At 45.9% G+C, this 23,919-nt stretch overlaps 1 protein-coding gene across 1 annotated transcript in view; it reads left to right on the top strand.

Annotated features, from left to right (window-relative positions):
* Window positions 1–249: 249 nt before the first annotated feature.
* Window positions 250–23,919, top strand: part of Chchd6 (coiled-coil-helix-coiled-coil-helix domain containing 6) — a 218,444-nt gene continuing 194,774 nt past the window's right edge. The window contains exons 1-2 of the mRNA XM_051154896.1: window positions 250–431; window positions 20,892–21,117. Of these exons, the coding sequence (XP_051010853.1) occupies window positions 345–431; window positions 20,892–21,117 (313 nt within the window). The 5' untranslated portion in view covers window positions 250–344. The remainder of the gene's footprint in view (window positions 432–20,891; window positions 21,118–23,919) is intronic.

Raw genomic sequence — 23,919 nt, 5'->3', positions numbered from 1 at the left:
AAGTTGGCTCAGTACTGAATGCCTCAGCATTCTTAGTAGTTTCTTCTGAGAATACGGCTTTCACTTTACTTCAGGGATAAGAAACCTATAAGAAGCCCTCCATCTAAATTTACAGCCTACACTGCACCCCAGCCTCAGGGAGACACGCCCCCTTCCAGAGTCTCTTATGGCGCCAGAATGCCGGACTACAACTCCCACAAGGCAACGTGCGCCAACCGTATCAGCCAATAGAGAGCGATGTTGCTGGCCTGTGTCCCGAGTGGCGAGCGTGAGGTGCAGAGCAGCGTCGTCCTGGTTGCTGTGGAGCCGGCTTGCGTGGCCGCACGCCCTGCCCGCCTCCTGTCATGGGCAGCGCCGAGAGCGCCGAGGCCCGAAGGGTGTCCTTCGAAATGGATGAGGAGGAGCGGGTCCGGGTGCTGCAGGGCATCCGGGTGAGCGGCGCGGCGGGAGGGCGCGGGCCGGAGGAATGTGCGGGAGGTAATGGGAGCGGATAGATACTGGAGGCCGCTGACACCCGGGTGGGGAGCCGGCCGCCTCAAGTTGGTTTCGGCCTCCTCAAGACGGTTTCCGCTGCCTTGCCTCTCCTGGCTCCGGATTTGTTCCGTGCTCTACCTCGTCTCGCCTGGCGTGTGTGTCTTGTTGCTTGTGTTGCCCCACTTCTTGAACTTTGGTCATGTGTTTTTCTCCGTGAGACAGCAAAGGGGGAGCATTAGCTACCATATATTGGATCAGATACTTTATCCTCCCTTCACCTAAAACCCTACAGTGGATCCTTACCACGTCTAAGAGGAGGGAACGCCTCATTTGCTTTTACAAGCTGTCCTGGTGCCCCACCTCCCCAACGCTTCCCTGGCCTGTTCCCTTGCCTCAGGCCCTCCTTGTTCTTTCTAGAAGATCCCAGTTGTTTGATGTTTTTCTCTTCAGTTATTGTTAATCTGGCTGTCTCCATACAGCTCAGAGGTCAATCAAGAACCCTTCCTTGTCCACAGAGTCTCTGAAGCAGCTTCCCACACCAGGTCACACGTTTATGATTTTCACAGCATTCAGCACAGTTTGAAACAAATTGTGTTTATTGTTTCCCGTTAGAGCTCTAGCTGCTTGCTTGCCCAAGTTCATGTGTGATTCATGACTTTATCTCCAGAACTTAGAAGAATAAAAGCTCCCGTTTTAGTGCCGAGTGGCAACCCTTAAGGGTCTTGTTTAAATTGCAACAGATCTGTGAGAAGTAGAATTGATAGTTGCCCCCTTCCTTTGTTTCACGACACTATTTAGCTCAGGCTGGCCCCGAACTCGCGGATCTGCCAGCCTCCTGAGTGCTAGGATTAAAGGTACATACCACGAGTCTGGTCTATTATTAGTCCATTTTGTAGTTTATGGAGAACTGAAGTGCTGGTGGCATAACTTGTCAAGGTCACAAGGGTGACAACAAAGGTCGAGACCCGAGACTAAAACCCGAGTGGGTCAACTCCAGAGCTGTTAAACTTCTGTGCTATACTTTCTTCTTGACCTGTGCATGACATATAGTGGGTCAAAAGTTGTTAAGAGATTACCTGAGTGAACCCAATGAAATGAATCAGATTGAAACAAACTGCTCTTGAGTTAGGTCTAGGTGAATTAGAGAAGAGGTTCAGAAAAAGTCGCCAGAGCGTCTGCTGTCTAAGTCCATTAGTGTGTGACCTAACATGAGTGACTTGTTTATTGAGATTCACTTGCAGAGGGAGGGGCAGAGGGGCTGATCCTGGGTACCACCAAGGATTAGATTAAGATGTGAAAGGGTGGAGAAGACAGGCAGAATGCCTTGTGAGGGCCTCTCAGCATGTGCAACATGTGAGGTGCTGCCTAGGTGGTACTGTTGACCTGGCTTATGCCAACAATGGGGGAGGGTGGCTTCTATTGAAAGGCTGAGAGGTAAGAAATGAGGTCGAATTTAGGAAGACAGCTTTGGCTCAGGGTACTCTTCACCTTTGTCATTGGGTCTCTTGTTTGAGGTGACTCTGATTTTGTTTCTAGTTTTCTTAATAATTTTTTAGAGTATAGAGTCTTTAACATTTTCTCTCCTTTATAAAATATTTTGTGTGTCTGTGCACATGCTTGATTGACTGTATACATACCACATGCATACAGGTTCCCAGGGTGGCAAAAAGAAGATGTGAAATTCCCTGAAACTGGAGTTACAGGTTATCCTGAGCTGCTGGACCCAAAGAAGCATCTTTAACCACTGAGCAATCCTTCTACAATCTAGTGTAAACAAGTTAAAGATTTGGAAAGCCAAGCTTAGAGACTAAGGACTTCCTGAGACACCACTTTAATAGCATTTGGGACTAATCTAATCTATCAGACTTCCCTCAACCTGATGATACATGTTTTTGCAGTCTGAAATTTTGACATGGCCTGAAAGGAGTGCTAGGACACTGTTTAGTTTTACCGGGCAATTGAACTGGAGGGAACTTCAGTAGTTGTTAGCTTTCTTTTCTAGTTAATCTGAGAGAATGAGTTGCTTGTACAGAGATAGTCAGTGAGGTGCTTGGCCCAATGTTGGGAAAGCCATGTCCAATGTGCCTGGTTTTAAAGAGGAAGATGGAAGAAAGGACATTATGGTAAAGAAGTATTTTGGTGGGGAACCTGTTGTTATTAGCAATTACCCGAGGGTTTAGGAGTTCCTCTGATCTTCAGACAGGTAAGTAAAAATCAGTATAAATAAACAAATAGTTTTTAAAAAATCAGACCAATAAAACAGTTGCCCTAGTGAACACTTGAGAAGTCAGTAAGACGTAGATAACAAAAGAGAATATCTGCCTTAGCTCCTTCAGAGAAAATTAAATATTCTTAGAGACCACTTGTATTTAATCCCTGGGGCCTGATCCCAGTGCTCTCGTTTCCTTAAAATTAAGTGTTAGGGCCTTGCTCATTTGCATGTTAATTTACATAAATTTACATAGTGAGTTCAAGCCCTAATTCTGTGGAAGGTAAAAGAAATTTAATTGCTGCAAAATGCTGCAATTATATTCAACTCCTGATTTCAGAACAAGCATGTACAAAATATATAAAGATTGTTTCTTGTACATTCAACCTCATGGTCTTATAAGAGAAGGCAACAATATCTTATAAATGTCTATTTTTTTTTTTTCTTTTCCACCTTGTATAAGCAGCCATTCTAGTAATTTAGCTGAAGTTGGTTGGTTGTTGAAATTCGTATTCCTCATAGTTCCCAAACCACTTCCCCTTTTCAGCTATTCCCCTCTTACTGTCCCACACACTTCAGGAACCTACTTACTCAGCCAGGTGCCTAAGCTAATTCCATGCTCATTCCATCCTTCTGGCTAGATCAGCTCTATCATTACTCATTGCTCCTATGAGGCAGGTTCTGGACCATTGGGAAGGGGAAATGCGATGAAAGATTAGTCAGATACACAAGAGACAATCAACATTCAGGTGCCAGGGAGGCTCCTTGCCAGAACACTACCTGAGCTACTCAGCACACGCTGCCAACATGTTATTTACCCGACACTGCTCTGCTCCTACAGAGATGAGGAACACAGCCAGGGCCTCTGCCATCTTGGAGATTGGAAAGAAAACAAAAAGGCAAAAAATAAAATAAAATAAAATAAAAATAAATTAAAATCTGCACATTCTGAGAAGAGGTGGGTTGGTGAGAAAATGCCTTCCTGATGAGATGGCACTGGTGGTGTGTTTGATCTGAGCTATTCCTGGGAAGAATATGCATATACGCTGTTCTAAGTGCTATGCCAAGTGTATTAAGGACATTTTTTCAGGTTCCGAACATGCTGACCTTGTGATGCCCTTAGCCATCTTAGAGGTCAGCTGTCACATAGTGAATTAGTGAAAGACTTGGCTTAAGCTCTGGCTCTGAAGTAGCATTAGAATGACTGGGCTCCAGGAGGGATAAGGATGCTTGAGAAGGCTTGCCATGTGGCAGGATCAGCCCCGGCCCTGGATGCAGTCTGGAGTCCACATTGCAGATCCCTAGTCAGTAGCAGTCCTCAAAGATTGGATAATGTCACTTTTTAGTGTCACCCCCACCCCCCGAGACAGGGTTTCTCTGTGTAGCCTTGGCTGTCCTGGACTCACTTTGTAGACCAGGCTGGCCTTGAACTCACAGTGATCCGCCTGTCTCTGCCTCCCGAGTGCTGGGATTAAAGGCATGTACCACCATGCCTGGCTTGTTTTTCCTCTTTTTAAAGAAAGCTGTATTGAGATATATTTTAAATATAAATTTACTTCAACACTTTTTAGTAAATATATAGAATTGGGCAGTTGTCACCTAATCTATTTATAGAACATTTACAAGATCTGAAAGCTGTCTTGTTCTTAAGACACTCCCTATTGCCTACCCCAACCCTGGGGAACCATTATTCCTTCTTTCTCTATAATTTATGTCAGTGGGTTTGTGTCTCTTGTAAGGCTGGCTTCTTTTGATTAGTGTAGTTATTTCTGTAGTGCAGAGATAGAGCCCAGCATCTTGTGCATTCTAGGCAAGTGCTCCATTATTAAGCCTCACCCAGCCCTGCTACACTTTCTGTTTTTCTTTTCATTTTTTAATTTTATGCACATGAATAGTTTGCCTGAATGTACAGCTGTGTACCACATATTGCAGTGCCCACAAAGGCCAGAAGAGGGTGTTGAATCTGCTGGACAGGAGTTACATGCAGTTGTGAGCCATCATATAGGAGTTGGGAATTGAAGCTAGGTCCTCAGAAAGAACAGCCAGTGCTCTTAACTAATGAGCCATCTCTGCAGCTCCTGCTAAACCTTTTAGGCATTGCTCTGTTGGTGGTAGTGTTGGCCTGTCATCTGAAAGTTTTAGTTGTTGAATCTCCTGTGTCGTATGGCATATAGTGCATTTGTTTATCTAGTCACCAGTTGGTAGACATTTGTATTGTTTCATTCTTAATGAATAAAGCTGCTGTGGACATTTTTGTTGTTATTGCTGTTTTTGTTTTTGTTTTTTGCCCCACCATGTATGTTGTCATTTCCTATGACAGAACCCTAAGAGTTTTTTTTTTTTTTTCTGGGTCATTCTTATAAGGTTAAGTTTAACTTTTAAAGAAACTTCCAATTTGTTCTTCAAGAGGCCAACCCATGTTCTGGATTCAGCAGCAATACCTGCATGTATTCATGTCCTTCCCACACTTGTTCTTGCTGTTTTGATTGCAGTGGTTCTAGAGTGCTGTGAGATAGCTTTCATGTCATGGTTTGAATTTGTTTCTCTAGTAAGGTGTGTAATACATTTTTTGGTGAAATGTTTATTCAGGGCTCATCCGATTTTAATGGGGTTGCCTTTTTTTTTTTTTTTTATCATTGAGTAATATTTTATTTTTGCTGTATCCAAATCCTTTCTTATATTCTAATTTGAAACCATTTTTCTTCCACTATGTGGCTTGCTTCTGTTTTTATAATAGTCTTTGAAGTGCAAGAGTTTATAATTTTAAACTTAAAAAATTGATTGTACTTTTGGTATTGTATTTAGGAAAATGTTGCCTGCTTTAAGGTCATAGAAATCTATTCTTTTTTTTTTTTTTCTCCTCCTCCTTTTCCGAGTTTTATAGTTTTTGCTATTTAGGTCCATCGTCTGCTTGAGTTAGTTTTTGTGTATGGTGCATATCGAGGTAGTTTTAAATTGAGACTGACAAAATCCTCCTAGGACATAGGAAGTACTTGGGTTTTGTAGATCAGAAAGTCTGTCATGACTGCCTGGTGTTGCCATCAATGCATGAGTGTAGCTGTGTCCCACTGAAAATCTGTTGTAGGAGGTCAAGTGGTGGGTTGGACTTCACTCAGGTATGAGCTGAACCCTGAGAAATACAGGGTTTTTCCTCCCAAGAGATAGCTATTTTTGTACTGTTTGTTGAGAAGACATGTTTTTCCCACTGAGTTACTGTGATGCCTTCACAAAGTGCATCACGTGAACAGGAGGTTAATTCTGGGTGCTCTGTTCTTTCCATTGGTCTCCATGTCTGTCTTTGTGTGGACTACACTGGACAGCTGCAGTTCATAGGTTCAGACATTGATAGTGCAAAGCCTCTGACTGTGTTTCTTCAAGATTGTCTTGAGCCCTTTGCATTTCTTTGTACATGTTAGGATTCACTTGTCAACTTTTGTAGCAAATCTTTGCTGGGGTCACAGCTGCCCATGTTTCATTGGCTTTCACATGACCCCTGGGGCTCCAAACTCCAGTCCTTACACTTGAGGGGCTAGTGCTCTTTGTACTGAGCCATCTTGCCAGTCCTACATTGCTGGTTTAACAGTGGCAGTGCCTGCCTATGGGTATGAAAAGCATCTCTCAACAATACTTTTTGCTTTGAGCACACAGTAGTGTGCTTTTCTTCAGTGTAATCCAAAGATTTTGTTCTTTTGGTATGATTGCGAATGCAGTTATTTTCTTAATTTTGTCCTTGGATTTGCATTGCTTGTATGATACTGAGCTTGTAGACTGTTGAGCCCCTTTATCCCAACAGCTTTTTTGTTGATTCCTTAGGCTATTTTATGGTTAAGATGATGTCTGCAGATGGCTTTTTACTTCTTTTCCAACTTGGATGCTTTTTCTTTTTCTTTTCTTTTAAATTCTCTCTCTCTCTCTCTCTCTCTCTCTCTCTCTCTCTCTCTCTCTCTCTCTCTCTGTGTGTGTGTGTGTGTGTGTGTGGTCTGTACAACTTTTAGGAGTTGATTCTTTTCTTGCAGTTTTGGGTCTTGGGGATTGGACTAGGGTCATGAGGTTTATATGCCAAGTGCCTTTATCCTCAGAGCCATGTTGCCAACCCTCTTTTTCTTTCTTCTTCTTACATTGGCTAGACTCAGTAGTGTATGTTGAATGGAAGTGGTGAGAGTAATGTCCTTGCCTGAGCTTAAGGGGAAAGCATTGGATCTTCTCCGTTAAGCATGCTAGCTGTAGGTTGTGTGTAGGATTCCTTTAAGGGTTTGAGGGTCTTACCTTTTAATTGTCTGTCACCCCTTCCTCCCAGCTTTTGCACACTGTTTATCTCTTGGAAATTCTAAGAGGACAAAGATTAACTTTTAAAAATTGGAATCTCTGGTTTATTATGCTGTGCATTTTGGATTCCAAACATGGCTTAATGAGCTGACAGCCCTTGTATCCAAGCGGACAGTGTGGCCTCTGAGCATGAGATTCATGCCTTTCCAAGGCGATATGGACTTATTCATATTTGAGTAGCACATTTTTTTTCCACTGTGCTCTCATCAAGCAGTGCTGAGCTTGCCTCCTCAGATGCCCCACACCAGTGCTGTGCGTCATGTTCTGTACTCTCCCCCTTTTTCCATTCCATGTCTTTTGCTCTTCTAGATGTTGCTCTATGCTTCAAATCCTGTCCTGCTCTCTGGTTGCATCCTTTATCTTAGATTTGCTTAAAGTCAATGAGACAAACCAGTGTTTCAGAAAACCTGGACCAAAGCCTTGGCCCTGCATGGAGACAGATGGGATGTAGCATTTTTATGCACCAATTAAGCACAGGTGCATACATAGGTTTGAGCACAAGTCCCCTCCAGTATTCTTCATCTGTAAAGTTCTCCTTGACTCACAGGTGAGTATGGTTTGGTGGAGCTACAAAAGGAAACGCCAGCTTGGGAAGCCAGGAGACAGGCAGCTAACTTCTCTTCCAGTTTGCAGTGAAGGCTGTCTGAGTTAGAATTTATAGTCCAGCACACAGTGCCTGAGCACACTGCCTGGGCTAAGTGCTTCACGTGTATGGTTCTGATCAGTGCTCTGACACTAGTCACATCTTGTGGATAGTTTTAGGTGTCAGAAGACAAGGAAGAGCAAGTTCTGATGGGAGGCAGAGCACTTTAGGTCTTTCTGTCCTTCCTCAGCCCAGGAAGCAGAGACTGTGAAGGCCCAGCCTTCCCCTCAGTATCTCCATTCTCCTCACTCCTGGTTCCCAAGTTCCCAGTGTGTGAGATGGCAGTTGAGGACTGCATGCAGTTTAAGATACTTTTTTTTTCCTTTTGATCCCTGTATAGCTAGCAGTAACATATAAACAACATGATGAGGCACAGGGACTTCATCTGACCTTCTGAGTTGGGTTGCTACATTCACATAAACTGAAATTTTGCAGGTGCACCTTAGCTGTGTCACAAAACCCAAAACACAATGCAGATGTAGGGATGGCTGGTGGAGGGCTGGTGCCTTCATTTGGGAAAGAAAGGTGGCACCCTTAATGAGGATGGCAAGTCTTGCCTTTCGGCGGCAGGGAGAGCTCTGCTCTTTGTTTGTTTTTCTGGGTCTGGGATGAAAACTGCAGTTTCTGTCTGTGGTGCCTAATTTTGGTTGTCAGGAAGAGAGAACATCAATTGAATTACTTCCACGAGATTGGCCTGTGGACTTGTCTGGAGGGTGCACTTTCATGATTTCCAAACAGTGTAGGAGTGTGATGCTGAGTGGTAGCATCCCTGGGCAAATGGGCCTTGCTTGCCTGTACAAGAAAGATAGTTGAGCTGGAGCCTTGAACAAGCTAGTCAGCAGCTTTCAGTCATGTTTCCTTCCTTTGCTCCTGCTTGAAATCTTGCCCGTAATTTGAAATAAGCCTTTTCCTCCCCACATTGCTTTTGGTCAGAGTGAGTTATCACAGCAGCAGAAAGCTATCTAGGATACTGCCTTTTGCCTGGCTCTGACAGAGGTTTCAGCGTGTTTTCTTGTTCCCTCCTGTACTCCAGCCCCAGTCATTCTTTGGTATCCTCCTTCAGTAGCTGGTAACTTCCGGAGTCTGGGTTGCCAGCCCACAGCTGTTACAAATGGCCTCCTCGTGTCCCCTTGCACAGCACATGCACACCTAATTCACTGTTCACATAGGACCTGCCCGCACGCCTCCTTTACCTGTTCCTTAGGTTAATGGCTCTAGCCTTCCATTCCTCACCTATAAAGTCAAAAGTCTCCCTTTTTCTACCATTAGTGACAAGTCTTGGCAGCAGGTTCTGTTTCATTGTGCCTTTGTCTTTACTCCTCTTTCCCGTACTGCCTGATGGATCAAAGGCCTGGTGCCTGCTAGGCAAGCTCCCCTGAGCTACATCTCCAGTCTTGTTTTTACTACTCCCCAGTGCCCCCTTCCTCAGTTCAGCTCCACACCTCCTTTTTTCATCCGATTTTTGGGCAGTTTTCTGGCAAATGGTCATAAAACTCAGGTTTAAAGGAGACGAGGTCAGGAAAACTCATCCCTGTGCCCTGGTCTGTGCCCTCTCAGAAGCAGCCCGCTTCCACTTCTTCTATCAGAGATTCTGTTGAGAGTCAGGGCTGACTGTGTCACATGGAGGTTTGCTTCTGGGTCAAAGGCCTGTTGCTGTGCCAGGCTCTCTGGAAGGCTCCATGTGCTGGCCTGCTTTCATCCAGCTGGGCTGCGGCCACACTGCTGCTGTTCCCTGCACTGTTCCCAGGTCAGGCCTATGGCTCACTCCTCTGGATTAATTGTTTCTTTTCCCTCTTTGATTGGCTGATGCTCTTTCTTCCTTAGGACTATGGTAAGGTATTGCCCTCTGAAGGAACCTTCCTCCTTGCCACCTGCAGACCCACTAGCTTCCTACTGCTTCCTGTCCTGAGCTCTTCCCCCTGCCTTCTGCCTGGTGAGCAAGAGTCACTTAGATATGGCTCAGCGTCTGTTACAGATCTGTGTGATACTAGCTAGATAGAATTTGGAGACATTGGCTGCTTTTCTTGCCCCCAACCGTGAGCCCAGAAACTTTATGTTATTAATAGGTTTGAATTAATTGCTACCAATTAAAAATTGGGAGGCTTTACATAATTTGATTCTTAGTGTTTTTGGAAGGGGAAAAAAAACCCATTGACAGTCTGGTGTCTTTCCGTATGGCAGCACTTTGTCTGAGCGACAAGTTGGCTGTCCTCCTTTTGCCCTTAGCATTATTCCTACCACAAAGCCTTACATGGTATGTTTTTCTTTCCTAGGCCTGTTTTGTTTGCTTCTGTCACCTACCTGGCCCCAGCAGGCACTTGTGTGTGCTGTGCCATGCTTGGTGTTGGAGGTCCCGGAGGGCTTTTCTTGTCCTGACATTCTGGGATTTACATCTGTGCTGAGCAGCCGGTGGCTCTAATTTCAGCCTATAAGAAGTTGAAGGACAAGCAACACTGTCTCCACGGCAACAGCCCCAGCAAGGAGAGGAGGAGCCTTTAGCACTGTAGGATTAGGCAGTGCCTCTTTAAGGATTGGGGTGTCTGGGCCCTAGCAGCTCCACTCAGTGAGATGTGAGGTAAACTGCTTCCTTTAGAGGTCAGCCAGTTGACATGGCCTTGGTGCACAGCTGAGCCTGTGCCCCTGCCCACAGGAGCCATGGACCCAGGCAGGGAGAGGGCACAGAACAGATCTTGTCTCCTAGTTGTCCAGGGCTTGCACAATGCCTGGCACCCAGTGAGACCTCAGAAATCATGGCACTGCATGGGCAGAACATAGTCACATTGGCCTGGTTGGCCTGCAAGCCACTTCTTATCCCTAGTGACTGTGGTCACACCTCTCTTGCCCATAGGGAGCTGACACCTTAACTTCATAAACTGACAAAGTTGCCTCCACATCGTTACTTCTCAACTGTGTCTAGACAGTAGAGTTTGTGAGGCTGAGAAATACACTCCTTTTCATATTGACTGCTTGCTATGTTTCCAGTTACCTCTTCTCTTTGGGCTCCATAAAGCCCATCAGTGGAGGCAATGTGGCTGTAAATTCCTGAGCCAGCCCTTGCATGACATTGTTTTCTCACCTCCAGGGAGCACCATGTTCCTACCTTTCTTTGTACAGGTACTACTTTTAAAATTGTTATTTACTTACTCATCTTACATCCTGATCGAAGCTCCCTCTGTCCTCTCCTCACAGTCCCACCCTCTTCCTCTTTACCCCCTTCCCTTCTCTTCAGAAAAGAGGAGCCCCACCCCCATACCAATCCACCTTGTCACATCAAATCATGTCAGGACTAAGAGCATCCTCTTCCACTGAGGCCAGACAAGGCAGCTCAGTTAGGGGAAGAAAGTGGTGCATAAGCAGGCAACAGAGTCCAAGTCAGAGACAGCCCCTATGCCACTTGCTAGGTGACCCACATGAAGACCAAGCTGCCTCATATGTGTAGGGGGCCTAGGCCCAGTCCACACATGCTCTTTGGTTGGTGCTTCAGTCTCTGTAAGGCCTCATGGGCTTAGGTTAGTTGACTCTGTTGGTCTTGTGAAGTTCTTGTCCTCTCCAGGTCCCTCTATTTTTCTTTCCACTCTTCTACAAGACTCCCCAGGCTTCACCTAATACTTGGCTGTAGGTCTCTGCATCTGTTTTGATCTGCTGCTGTGTGGAGCTTCTCAGAGGACAGTTGATGCTAGGCTTCTGACTGCAAGCACAGCAGAGTATCATTAATAGTGTCAGGAGTTGGCTCTCTCCCATGGGGTAGGTCTCAAGTTGGGCCTGTCATTGGTTGCCATTCCCTCAATCTCTGCTCCATCTTTATCCCTGCACATCTTGTAGGCAGGGTAAATTTTGGGTCGAAGGTTTTGTGGGTGGGTTGGTGTCCCCCTCCCACTGGAAATCTTGCCAGGCTAGGAGGTAGCCACTTCGGTCTCTATGTCCCCTGCTGCTAGGAATCTCAGAGTTAACCCCTATCCTCCCAGGAGTATACTCTGTTAAAGGTCTCCAGCTTGTCTCAGAGATGCCCCTCATCAGTTTCCCTTCTCTGTCCCACAGGTGTCATTATTATTGCCAGGGTTCAGTTTGAATGTTGGTCTGAGCACTTAGGTCATCTGTGGTCCTGGGTGGTTCTCCAGCCTCTCTGACTGTTTTCTTGTAGTGTAAAAGGCAATGTACAGAAGATACATTTAGCTGGACCTGGCATGTGGCACGTGCTTGGGAGCCCTTGTAAGGCACAGTGCTTTTTCATTTGGTTCTGATGCTTGGGTTTGTCTGATTTTGTTCCAGCTTTGTTGCCTATATTAGTCAAGGTTCTCAAATGGTGGGTTATGACCCCCTTTGAGGGTCAAATGTCCCTTTCATTGGGGTCACTCAAGACCATCTGCATATCAGATATTTACATTATGATTCATAACAGTAGCAAAATTACAGTTATGAAGTATCAATGAAATAATTTTATGATTGGAGTCACCACAATATGAGGAACTGTATTAAGGAGTTGCAGCATTAGGAACGTTAAGAACCACTGCTCTAGAGTAACATACTTACAGACTGAATCTCTCTCTCTATATAAAGGGGATTTATTAGAATGACTTATAGGATGTAGTCCAGCTATGAAAAATAGCTGGCTATGAACAGAAAGTCAAGAATCCAGTAGTTGGCTCAGTCCATGAGGCTGGATGTCTCTGCTGGTCTTCAATATACACTGGAATTGGGAAGAAGTAGGCTCTAATGCCAGTGAAGGAGTGAGTGGACTTGCTGGCAAGGAGAGGTCAATCGGGCAAGAGCAAAAGCTTCCTGCCTCAATGTCCTTATATAGGCTTCTAGTAGAAGGTATGACCCCAATTAGATCTTCACTAATGATCTGAGTTAAAATTATGTCTTACTGCCTCAAGATTGTAGGATTAGAGGTGTGTCTTCCTACCTCAAAGATCTGGGTTAGAAGTGGATCTTTCTATTTCAAATTAAGCAAAAATCTCTCACAGGTATACCCTTCATTTTGGGGTTTTAGTTGCAGATATAGTCAAGTTGACAACCAAGAGTAGCCACAATGTCTCCCCTTGCTGGAGTTTGAGAGATGACGTCCTTCCTCCAGTGCCCCTGGGCTCTCGCATAGGGTCTCACCCTGGCTTTTCCTCCAAATGCAACCACCTCTGCTTCTGCCATGGCAGAGGGTCAGAGCTACTTAGATGCATTTGGAACATTTCACACATCGGCTGTTCTTGGCTCAGCAGTGACACCTCCTTCTTTACAGCAAACCAGTCTGGGAGTCTCACTGTCATCTTTTCTCTCCTCCATTACTTTATGACTTTTTTCTTCTTGCAGAATACATCTTATTTTTAAATGCCAACTGTTCACAATTTCTCATGAATCCTTTCAGACTCTCCCCAAACCTATGTACAAACGGGCTCTTCCCTTCTGCTTGTGCAATGAGATATGCTGTTCTGTGAATTGCTCTTTCATTTGTCTGCGTCTTCAGACAGGTCTTACCGGTAACTAATTTCTTTTCCTTAGTGTCTTCAGTATCCACCCCCTCCAGTACACATCTCAGTCTCTACTCCTGATCTACACCTTATGGGGCCACTCTTCCCCATGCTTTTATTGTCCTCTCTTAGTCCCTCTTTCTCCTTTGCCAGACTTTTGTGCAGAGAAAATTCTGGTTGAGTCCCTTTCAGGAGCTGCAGTGGTTCCAGTTGATGGCAGAGTATAATCTAGGCCTTGTCATTTGGAAGCCTTATCAGCTGAAGCCCAGCAGCCCTCTCTCTGCACCTCAGTGTTTAAATATTCCCACCTGTGCTCTTTGATGGAGCCTCAGGACATTATCATTTCTTTCCGTGGGTCTTTGCTCCTGCTCCGTCAGGGCACCTTTTACCCCACCCCTGATTACAAAATATAGTTCTATTTTTCCCCTGAATGTGGCATGTGTTCAAGGCCTCATTTAGGTATCTCCCTAGGAGCTGGAGCTCCTGGGGCACTCAGCTGAACTGCTTGTGTGTCTGTGACTATGTCCGTGTGTCTTTCTCACCCCTATCTGATGACAGCTTGTTGAGAAGAGGCTGAGGCTGAGGGACTTAGCATACTTCTTTGATTTGGATATTGTCTCCAAGGCTGTGTACTGAGAGCTTGCTTCTGTAGTCTGTGGTAGGTAGGACTGGGAGATGGAGCCTTTAGGTGGTAGGGTATAACTTTTCTGTGGAAGGAATGTAGGTAATTAGAAGTGTGCCCCTGAAGGGGTTGTTGGGACCCCACTCCTTGGTCTTTGTTTCTTAGCTTCTCTGGAAGTGAACAGACCTTACCCCATTTTCCTTTCTGTTATGATAAAATACTGATCTAAAGCAACTGACACGTCCAGGTCTCAGTCCATTATTAAGGAAAGTCAGGGCAAGAAATTGAAGCAGATACCTGAAGCAGAAACGAGATGAATACTGTTTGCTGGCTGTCTCATAGGCTCACACTTAGGTATCTTTCTTATGTGGCTCAGAACCATATGCCTAGGAATGATGCTGCTCACATGGGGCTGGGCCCTCCAAATAGTTAAGACAAACTCCCACCGACATGCCCACAGGCCAATCTGATCTAGGCAATTCTTCAATCTAGGCCTTTTTCTCAGATGACTTGATCATTAAAGCTAAATAGGATAGGCCTTCTTTGCTAGGATGTAGTGAGTCACCACAAGCCCAAAGCAGTAGAGCCAAGGGTCATGTGCTGAATGAAGCCAATGAGCTAGAATAAGCCTTTTAAGTTGATTATCTCAGATACTTTGTTATGGTAATGGAAACCTGACTAGTAACACTCTGTTGCATGCATGCAGTGTTATGTCTGTAAACCTTTACTATATGTTTAATTTAACAAGTATTTTAGCATCTCTAATGTGCCTGGGGACTTTTTCAGACCAAAGTGGAATCCTGGCTGCCATGGATAGGGCTTATGTGCTGGTGATGGTAGATAAGAAATCAAGTGTATGTTGTGTTAGATTGTGAAGTTCCATGAAGGCAGAGTACTGAGAAAGTGGGGAGTGGTTTGAGTCACAGGTGTGCCTTGCACGTTTCCTTGTTGTTCAGCCTACTCTGGACTCCATCGTGTTCTTTGTTTTCTTAGCTGTCTTGAAGGCTCTGCTTCTCACTGCCTGTGAGAAGGTCCCAGGGCTGTCCAGCGTCTGAGGACTGTATAGAGGGGGCTATGGCAAGCACATGTCTTTTTTCTCTTGAGGACAAATACTCCTGGGGTGGTCACATGACTTGCCACACTATGCAGCCATCTGCCCTCTCTTTGTGGCTGCTCTTGAGTAAAGGTATGTTTGGTCATGCTCGTGGTGAGGATTCAGAGGAACCCGGGTTTCTAGAAGCATCTATGATGAAGGAAGGGGAGAGGTCTCTGCTGAGCCTTTTTATTCTTCTTCAAGACTGGGTTTTTCCATGTAGCCTTGGCTGTCCTGGACTCACTTTGTAGATCAGGCTGGCCTCGAACTCACAGCATTCTGCCTGCCTCTGCCTCCCTGAGTGCTGGGATTAAAGGTGTGCACCACCACAATGGCTTCTGCCTCTTGCAATTGCTGTCTGGCCTTCCTCCTGCATGCCTTCCCACATGCAACCACCAGGGAACTTAGAAGAGGGTTGTGTGGCTAGAGAAAGTAGAAAAGAGGCCCTTCTTGGACTTTACCTCACCCTGAGGAATTTTGGAAGTATTAACCAAGCAAAACATAGTGTCAGGAAAAGACCTCTTCTCCTGAGGGCCCCTTGTTATGACAGCATGAGTGCAGGTCCAGGTATCTGAAGGAGAGATAAACCTGTTTTTTAGGATCCCAAGTGCAGGATTGGAATGGTCTCGTGAGAGAACAGGTGAGGTTAATCCACTAGAAGACCAACCACCTCATGCAGGAGCTTGATTGTTGTCAGCTGAAAAGATCCCGTGAACAGACTCTGGGAGGAGATATATAAATGAGCCCAGAACTTGGAGGCGGCGAGGGGGGAGGGTGGGGAAGCTTTTTGGAGACTTGGGATAGTTTTGGCTGTTCATCACTGCACTTCGAGACACTCCTAGAGAGAACCGCTCGAGGGAAGGTTTCGGGGCGGGGCTCCGGCTCTTGCTGAGGTTCTGGGTTCTGGTTACTCCAGGTTCCAGCAGAAGAAATCCTGCAGATTGTGCCAGCAGAATCGTTCCTCGGAACTGATATCCTTATGGTTTTGTTATTGTGTCCATTAATCTTCATTTCCTATTGTTTTGGTTAGTCCGGTTATAAATGACGTATGCTCGGTCACTAAGTTGTTAATAAAATCTATTGGTTAAGAAAATTGAGCCTACAGGTATCAGACCTAGAAGAAGCTTTAAACAGAACCCACCATCATTGTGGGTGGATTTGGGCCACTGTAGGAAGAGACTCACACAAGGTCAGTAGAGCCTGAGTGCATTGCTTTTCTAGTCCCTGGGTTTGGTCCTTTCATACACCTGTGTGCGCTTGGCATGTGTGTGGCCTGGATTATAACCAATGTTGGTCTGAGTACACCAGTCAAACTGAATGGCTCACACGGATGGTTTTCTTTGTGCAAACTGCTTTCTGCAGTTTACCTCAGTGAAGCCCTGAAGTTGCCATTGTTAATTATTTCCATATCACAGATGAAGAAACTGATTTAGAAAGGGAGGCCCTGTCCAAGGTCATGCCTCACTGGAATTGAGACCCAGGCAGGGCTCATTGCACAGCACCTTCTCCTGAGCTATGGTGAAGCCAGCAGCCTGTCACTTGCCACAGCTCTCTGCTGGCCACACTGGACACTTTCTGGCCAGCTCTGGTGGCACAGTGACCAGAGGGCCAGTGGCACTGAAAACCCAGCTCCGTCTGGCTTTGGAGGCCTCTGTTCTGGTTCTGTTGGTACAGGGAGCACTGCCCAGATGGTGTTTATTCTCGCATGACTACTGTGTGTGTGTATTTGTTGATTAAAAATATTACTTGCTGTATTTTGTAGCAACATTAAAAAATATTACAAATCTCTTACTGCCAACAAGAACTGTGCCAATGTTTTCCTTAACCCCTCATTCACCAAGCAATGTGGTGTTGCTGCCACCTATGCCAGGACTTGCAAACAGAGCCTGTGACTCAACCATGGTAGTCCTCACCTTGACTTCCTCTTGCCCTGGAGTCAGAGTTGATCTCTTAATCTGGTCTGCTCTCCCCTTTCTCCCCCAAGAAAGTTCCCTGTTGGTAGTGTTTGCTGATTTCCAAATTTCCATAGTGGAAATATTCCCTCCTAGAGTCATTTTCAAAAGGCTATCATGAAGTCAATCACTTTGCTAAATTTTCTGATAGCTTGAAAGTCAGCTTGCAGGAGCTGTTTTCTGCACAGTGGTAGGATGCCCGCGTTCTCTTTCTGTCTTGTTACGTTCCCACCTCGGAGGCTTCCTGCAGGGGTACATGCCTGGTTCTTCTTGAGTTGAAGCTGACCTTCACTTTCCCGATTGTGATCAGTTGCTATAGCTCAGAGAATGACCTCTGAAGGCTCTTTTCCTTTCTGAACATGATTTTTAAGATCCACATACTAATGTGTTGCTGTCTTTGTGATTTCTGGTAACCTCCCCTTTACCCATGCTCTTCCACTAATGTGGGAGTTGCACTCCTCTTCTTTAAGTCCTAGCTCTCATTCATTCCTACCTGTCAAGGCAGCAGCCACTCACAGCCTTTCCCTTCATGCTTGAGGCCTTTCTCACACCCCTAGCACAGGCATTCCTTGCCACACTGTCCTGTGTCCTGTTTCTGTAAGCCTTCTTTGAACTTTTGCTTTGCTCAGAGCTTTAACAGTAGTTTGGCTCCTCAGGCAAAACAAACAAAAACAAAGCCCCAAGCTGCTTCTTTGTATTCACTCTCAGGCCCACTTTTATAAGCGTGTCTTCCCACCAGAACTGGTGGCAGTAAGTAGTCTTGCTCTCTCCCTGTCTGCCAGTGCCTCCTTCCTGCTCATAGAGTCACCCCCATAACCAGCCTGTCAAGGTGTGGTAGCAATGTAGCTTCCCTTGCCTGTTCTCTTTCTTCCTTCTAGAACCTATCATGGGGACATCTTATTGCTGTTTCTGAGGGACATCCTTTCTGGGCTGTTCATATTTGTGTTCTCTCCCCCTGCGTGTGTGCCCCGCCCCCCCTGCCTGCCATGAGCCTGAGCCCCAGGCTGTTGATAATCTCTTTTTGTATGTGTGTCTGGAGATTTTCCTGTATAGGTCACACAGGTCTATGTTGTTGTGCAGGCTATGGCTGTCTATGTTTAGCTCCTTTCACTTAGTATGTTTTCCCGGGTTGTCCATGATGTGGTGTGCATCAGTTCCTTTTTATTACTCAGTACTATCCCATTGTATAGACATCTTTATTTTACTTACTCATGCATTGGTTGAACATCTAGGTGGTCTCTTAGCCACTCTGGATAAGCTCTTGTGAACATTAGTGTAGAGGTATGTATGGGCATGCTTCCTTTCTCTGTGACTGTCCTGATTGGTAGAATTACTGGATCATTTGGGCAATTCTATGTTTAACCTCTGGAGAATCTTGGACGCTTGGATTGCAGCTGCCCAGATGGATGTGAAGTGTCCTCTCAGTGTCCTTTATTTTGTATCTCTGTAATGACCGATAATATTAAATATCTTCTCATGTTCTTTTTGGCCCTTTGTCTGTTTTTGTTAGAGAACTTTGTGTTCATATTTTTTGTCCATTTATGTTCACCTCATAAGACAGGAAGGAAGGCGAGAACAGTGGGGTCCCTCAACCCTCATGAAGGCACATGTCAGTGACCTAAGGACCTTCTACTGAACTCCACTATGGAAAGTTCCCAGCACTTCCCATTAGTGTCACCCAGAGAACCAGCCTTCAGCATGTAGACCTTTGAGGGACACTGAGCCAAACCACACCACTTACTTTTCAGTTGGCCCATTTTTATTTTTATTGTAAGTTATAGGCACTCCTTGTTGTATATCCTAGGTACAAGCCCCTGTTAGAGATTTTTTATGCATTTTGTGGGTTATCTTTTCAGTTGTCCTAGAATGTTTTTTGATAAACAGAATTTTAATTTTGATGAAGTCCAGTTATCCATTTAATTGGCTGCTTTAACTTTTGGTGACATATCCAAGGATCTATGCCAAAACCAAGTCATTCAGATTTGCCTCTGGGTTTTCTTCTAAGAGTTTTTGTTCTACTTTTAGATTCCCAGGCTATCTGAAGTTAGTTTTTTAATGCCTACGTTAGTGTGGGGCCCAGCTCTGTTACTTTATGTGGGATATCAGGTTGCCTATGTATCACTAGTGATGAGGCTACTCTTTCCCCACTGAAGTATGCTGCCAGCTGTGCTATTCTATTTTCTGCTACTGTGTTGAAGTACCTGAGACTGAGAAATTACAAAGAAAAGAGGCTCATTTAGCTCCCAGTTTTGATGGCTGAAAGCTCTACAGCACAGGGTGCTAGGTCTGGTGAGCAAGGTCCTGGCTGCATCACCTCATGGCATGACACAGGAATGGGAACATGTGAGAAAAACATCACATTCCAGACTGGAAGTCAGAGTGGAGAGGAGTAATGGCTGTCCTCATACCCACTTCTTTCACATTCCAGCATGGCCACATGGAGGACCAAACTCTCAACACAAACCTTTGGGGCCAGACTTAGCTATAACACTTTGAACCACCAGTTGGCCATAGACATATAGGTTCAATCTGGGCCTTCTGTTCTCTTCCACTGATGGGTGGGGTTACCCTGTATCATTAGTTACTTGATTTTTATACATCTTCAATTATTAATATACTCTTTAGATGTCAAAGAAATGATTATGGCAAGAAAAAAGTAAGGCATAAACCCACATATACACATAGGTACACAGAAGCACATCCATGTGTGCCTACATACCTTGCCTATTTCCTCTCCAGGGTTTTGGTGAGGAGCCATGTGACTTGCCCTTCTGAGCAGAACTTGTGAGTGCATCTGTGCAGAGATGTGAAAATTCACTGTTGATTTGTGTCTGTACACGTGCACATGTGTATTCAGTTTAGTTAGATTTGTTTGCATCTTCACAGTCGTAGTCTTTTGCTGCTTTGAGATACAGAGCTCTGAGACTTGCTGGTGGTCAGTAGTGGGTTGCCTCCTGACTATGCATGTGTGTCTTGTCTCAGTCTTTGGTGCCTCTTGGTGTTTCACAGGATGTGTGCATTAACCATTTCCCCCCAGGATGTTCATGTTCTGCAGTTCTTTTTCTTCCTCTTGTTTTTTTTTTCCCCGAGACAGGGGTTCTCTGTGTAGCCGTGGCTGTCTTGGAACTCCCTCTGTAGACCAGGCTGGCCTCAAACTCACTCAAAGATCATCTTACCTCTGCCTCTCAAGTGCTGGGATTAAAGGTGTGCGCCCCCACACCCAGCCCTGCTGCACCGTTTTGGCTTTATCTGTCTCCCACAGTGAGCATCCCAGCAAACTCTGTACACACAGGGGACTCTTTCTTTCCATAGATATCTGGAAGTAGAAGTGCTGATTGTGCCTTTTGTCCTGAAGCCATTTTTAATGTCTTCTCCTCAGCTGTGCTTTATGACGGCCTGTGACTGTTAGGCACTTAAATATTTACTGAAGTGAACTCTAAGGGTTTTTATCTCTAGCACTACTTCATCTATGTAAACTGTTTTATGACACCCTCATGCCCATTTTACTTCCTCCGAAAAGAGTGAGCGTTTCGGTTATCCAGGCTTCATTAGGGGAATCAGGTGAAATGAATCAACAAGTATTTTGATTATTTCCCCCGTGTGGCGGCTGGGGCAGGTGAGGAATGAGTGTCATTCTGTCCAGGGCTGGAGCTTTCCATACACCAACAGGCGAGGCCTGCAGAGGTTGTGGGGCATGTTGCTTCCCTGGCACAGGGAGGGCGCAGATGGTGTCTCACCTGGAAAGGGAACACTGAGCAGCCCTGAATGGACCATTGATGGTGGCCAGTGGTGGCCAGTGGGGCTGGTGAGGTTGAGAGGGTTAGGGAGTGTGAGTGCAAAAAAGTAAGAGATTTGAGTCATGTAACCCCAAGAGTTGGGTCTGTGCAGAGGGTGATAAGATGGGAGAAGATGCTGCAGAATCCAGCTGGCCTTCCTGGGGCAGGCTTGGGATTCTAGGTGGGCTTGACCTTGGGCTACCACGAGAGCCTTTTGAGTAGAATTATATTATTAGGACTGGTCTTCAGAAAACTTCATTCAGTAGTTCTGGGGAATGACTTTTCAAGGTTTCTGTGATGTAACTTTTCCTGTTCTCACTTCTTCCCAAAGCTGTCCGAAAGTGTGGTGAACCGCATGAAGGATTCCAGCCAGCCTTCAGCAGGGCAGCAGCTGGCTCCTGGTCTTGGTCCTGCACCCCCTGCTCCTGTGCCCACCGTCCCTGTCCCAACCATTCCTGTGCCCACTGCCCCTACACCTACCACTGCTGTGCCCACCACTGCTGTGCCCACTGCTCCATGTGGCTCCCCAGAAGGCACCTTTAAAGCTCCTCAGACAGGTATGTTGGGAGAGTGTGGACAGAGCTTGGGAAAGATTTGCCTGGCTGCTGCGGGCCTTGCCTTTACTCCTGAGTGACGTGAATCACTCCATGTAGCAGACACTGTCTGGTGTGGTGTAGACTGCAGTGTAGTCAGAGCTTGTGCACTGTGGGCCAAACTGTTTTCCTCACAGGGCTTCCATGACTTCACATGTAAAAGATGAGGCAGGAGGTCATGGTCTGTCAGCTCAGGTAGGATGTCGTCTGCCTTTCAGTATCCAGGATAAGCAGAAGTGTCTGTCACTCAGCTGAAACAGCTCTACCCCAGCTGCCTGTCAAAGAATGAGGCGTATGAAAGTGGGCCAGTGGGGTACGTTAGTGACTCAGGTGCCCTGATCTGACCTTCCCAAGACACCCTGGCCGCTGTGGAGCTTGCGTCCATGCTGCTCTATTGTGCTCCTCCCCAACAATTGCTTGTAGCAAACACAAAGAAGCAAAAAGCTGTGAAGAGAAGACTGCAAGGAACAGTGGAGACAGGGTGTTCAGAAGCCTTTGGAGTGTTTGCTGTTCTACTCAACGAACCCTTGTGAGAAGCTGCTCTGTTACTTGAAATTTGATTACTTACTGCAGAGGGCAGACTGTGCCCTGGTGTCTTAGCTGGGGTCTCATTGCTGTGACAAAACACCATGACCAATGCAACTCTTACAAGGAAAACATTTAACTGGGGTTGGCTTACAGTTTCAGAGATTTAGTCCATTGTCATGGCAGGAAGCATGGCAGTGTGCAGGCAGACACATTGCTGGAGAAGGAGCTGAGAGTCTACATCTTAATCTGCAGGCAGCAGATGGGGACTGTGTGCCACACTGAGTGTCGCTTGAGTATAGGAGCTCTCAGAGCCCACCCCCACAGTGGCACTTTCTCCCAACAAGATCGCACCTCCTAATAATGAAACTCCCTGTGGGCCAAGCATTCAAACACATGAGTCTATGGGGAACATTCCTATTCAGACCACCACACCTGGGTAGTCCCTGTGTGGGAGCTTTGGTGTGTGGCCTCGAGTTGCTGCTGCCCTTCCTACCCATCTTCTTTGAGGGGTTGTAAAATTAGAGACTGAGAGTGTCCACTTTTGTCCAGGTAGCACTGCAGGGACACAAGCCAGGTAGACAAGCCCCCCTCTCTAAGGGTGCACACAGCTCTAATTAAAGGCTATATATCCACCCTGGGGCTTATGACATGGTGCCACCACGTAGCACCAGAAGCTCATGCCAATTGCCTTAGGCCAGGATGGTACTGAGCACGCTCCTTGTGTTTTTCAGGGGCTGCCAGAATGTGGGAAGACTGGGATGTGCTGGGTGGGATTTTCAGGCAGGAGAACAGTAGGAGTAGAGGCTCAAAGGTGGGGTATAGCCTGGCCTGTTGAGGGTGTAGAAGCAGTTTGCTGTCTCCAGACTACAAAGGACAAAGGAAGAGGAGACATTGGTCTGGTCACCTCCCCTGGGCTAGAGAGCTCTGACACTCCTCCCGCTGTGCTGTAAGCCTCAGGGCTTCCCACAGGCAATCAGAGCCTGTCGTTCACTCTGAGATTTTAGGGAAGGAGCTGCATAAGCTCAACCCCACACCCTACCTCCATCACCATCCTTTACCCAGCATGCCTCTTCCCTAAGATGAGAGGGACTGAAAGAGGTCTAGCTTGACCTGGTGTGCTTTATGAGAGGGTGAAAACAATGGGAAAATGAGATTATCATAGTGTGTTTTCATCCCAGCTTTGGAGAATGAGTATTGGCTTCAATTTCACTAAGTTCTAGCTGTTTGAAAGGAATAATGGGAGTTCAGGTGTCACTTAGTTTTAGCAATAACAAAATATTTTGCAAAGTTTAAGTTTCTGAGTGTGGAAAAAGATTTGGCAGAAATGAACCAGGTTGAAATGGGCTCATTTTAAGGCATCTTTTAAACAGAGCTTTTGCCTTCGTGTTAGTGATAGAACAAAGTTAGAAAATATTGTTAAAATTAAATTGTTCCCTGACACTGTTGCTTGGGTGCAAGAGCCAAGATCATTGACACGAAGAGGTTCCACCTACCATAGTGGACTAGAAAGGAAGGGGAGAAGCTCTAAGAAACTACAGTCAGTGTGGAAATAAAATACCTGGGGAGTGGATGATAAAGAGGACAACAGAATGTTGACAGAGTGGTGGTTTTGGTGTGTGGAGACTTTGAGAAGTCCTTGTGATGACTCAGTTTAAAGTGAGCACAATGGACAGATGTTTGCTGGAAAAGCCCCATCACTGATACTTGCAGAGGGGTACAGGAAGGTGCTCAGCACTGCTGGAGCAGGGACCTGGGGTCCCACAGGGGAGAGGCTGGTAGATCAGTGCCACATTCTCTGAGGTGGGGAAGGGTATTATTTTTTTTAGTTAGGGTCTCATGTAGCTCAAGCTGGTCTTTAACTCTGCATCTGAGGATGACTTTGTACTCCTGGCCTTTCTGTCCCAGCTGTCAGTGTCAGGATCACAGGCATGTACCATCCTAGCTGAATGAGGTGCCAGGGCTGGACCAGGGCTTCTTGTATGCCAAGCAAGCACCTTACCAACTGAGTTATACTCCCACCGCTGAAAAAGAATTTTCTATCAAAACCAAAATCAAACACCATAATTTGTACCTAAACACAGCTTTTGTGAGTGAGTAGGAGGAGCATTACTGCAGAGATGCAGACTCAGCAGCAATCTCCTCTGCCTCAGTCCCTATTGAGAGCCTGGTCTGTCACTGAGGAGCATGAGGTATGCCCTATTCAGATCTCAGCTGTGCCACTGTCCTCACATGAGTGGG

The sequence above is a fragment of the Acomys russatus genome, chromosome 13 (assembly GCF_903995435.1).
Source record: "Acomys russatus chromosome 13, mAcoRus1.1, whole genome shotgun sequence".
NCBI classification, from domain to species: Eukaryota; Metazoa; Chordata; class Mammalia; order Rodentia; family Muridae; genus Acomys; species Acomys russatus.
This window is presented reverse-complemented; position numbering and strand designations above follow the sequence as displayed.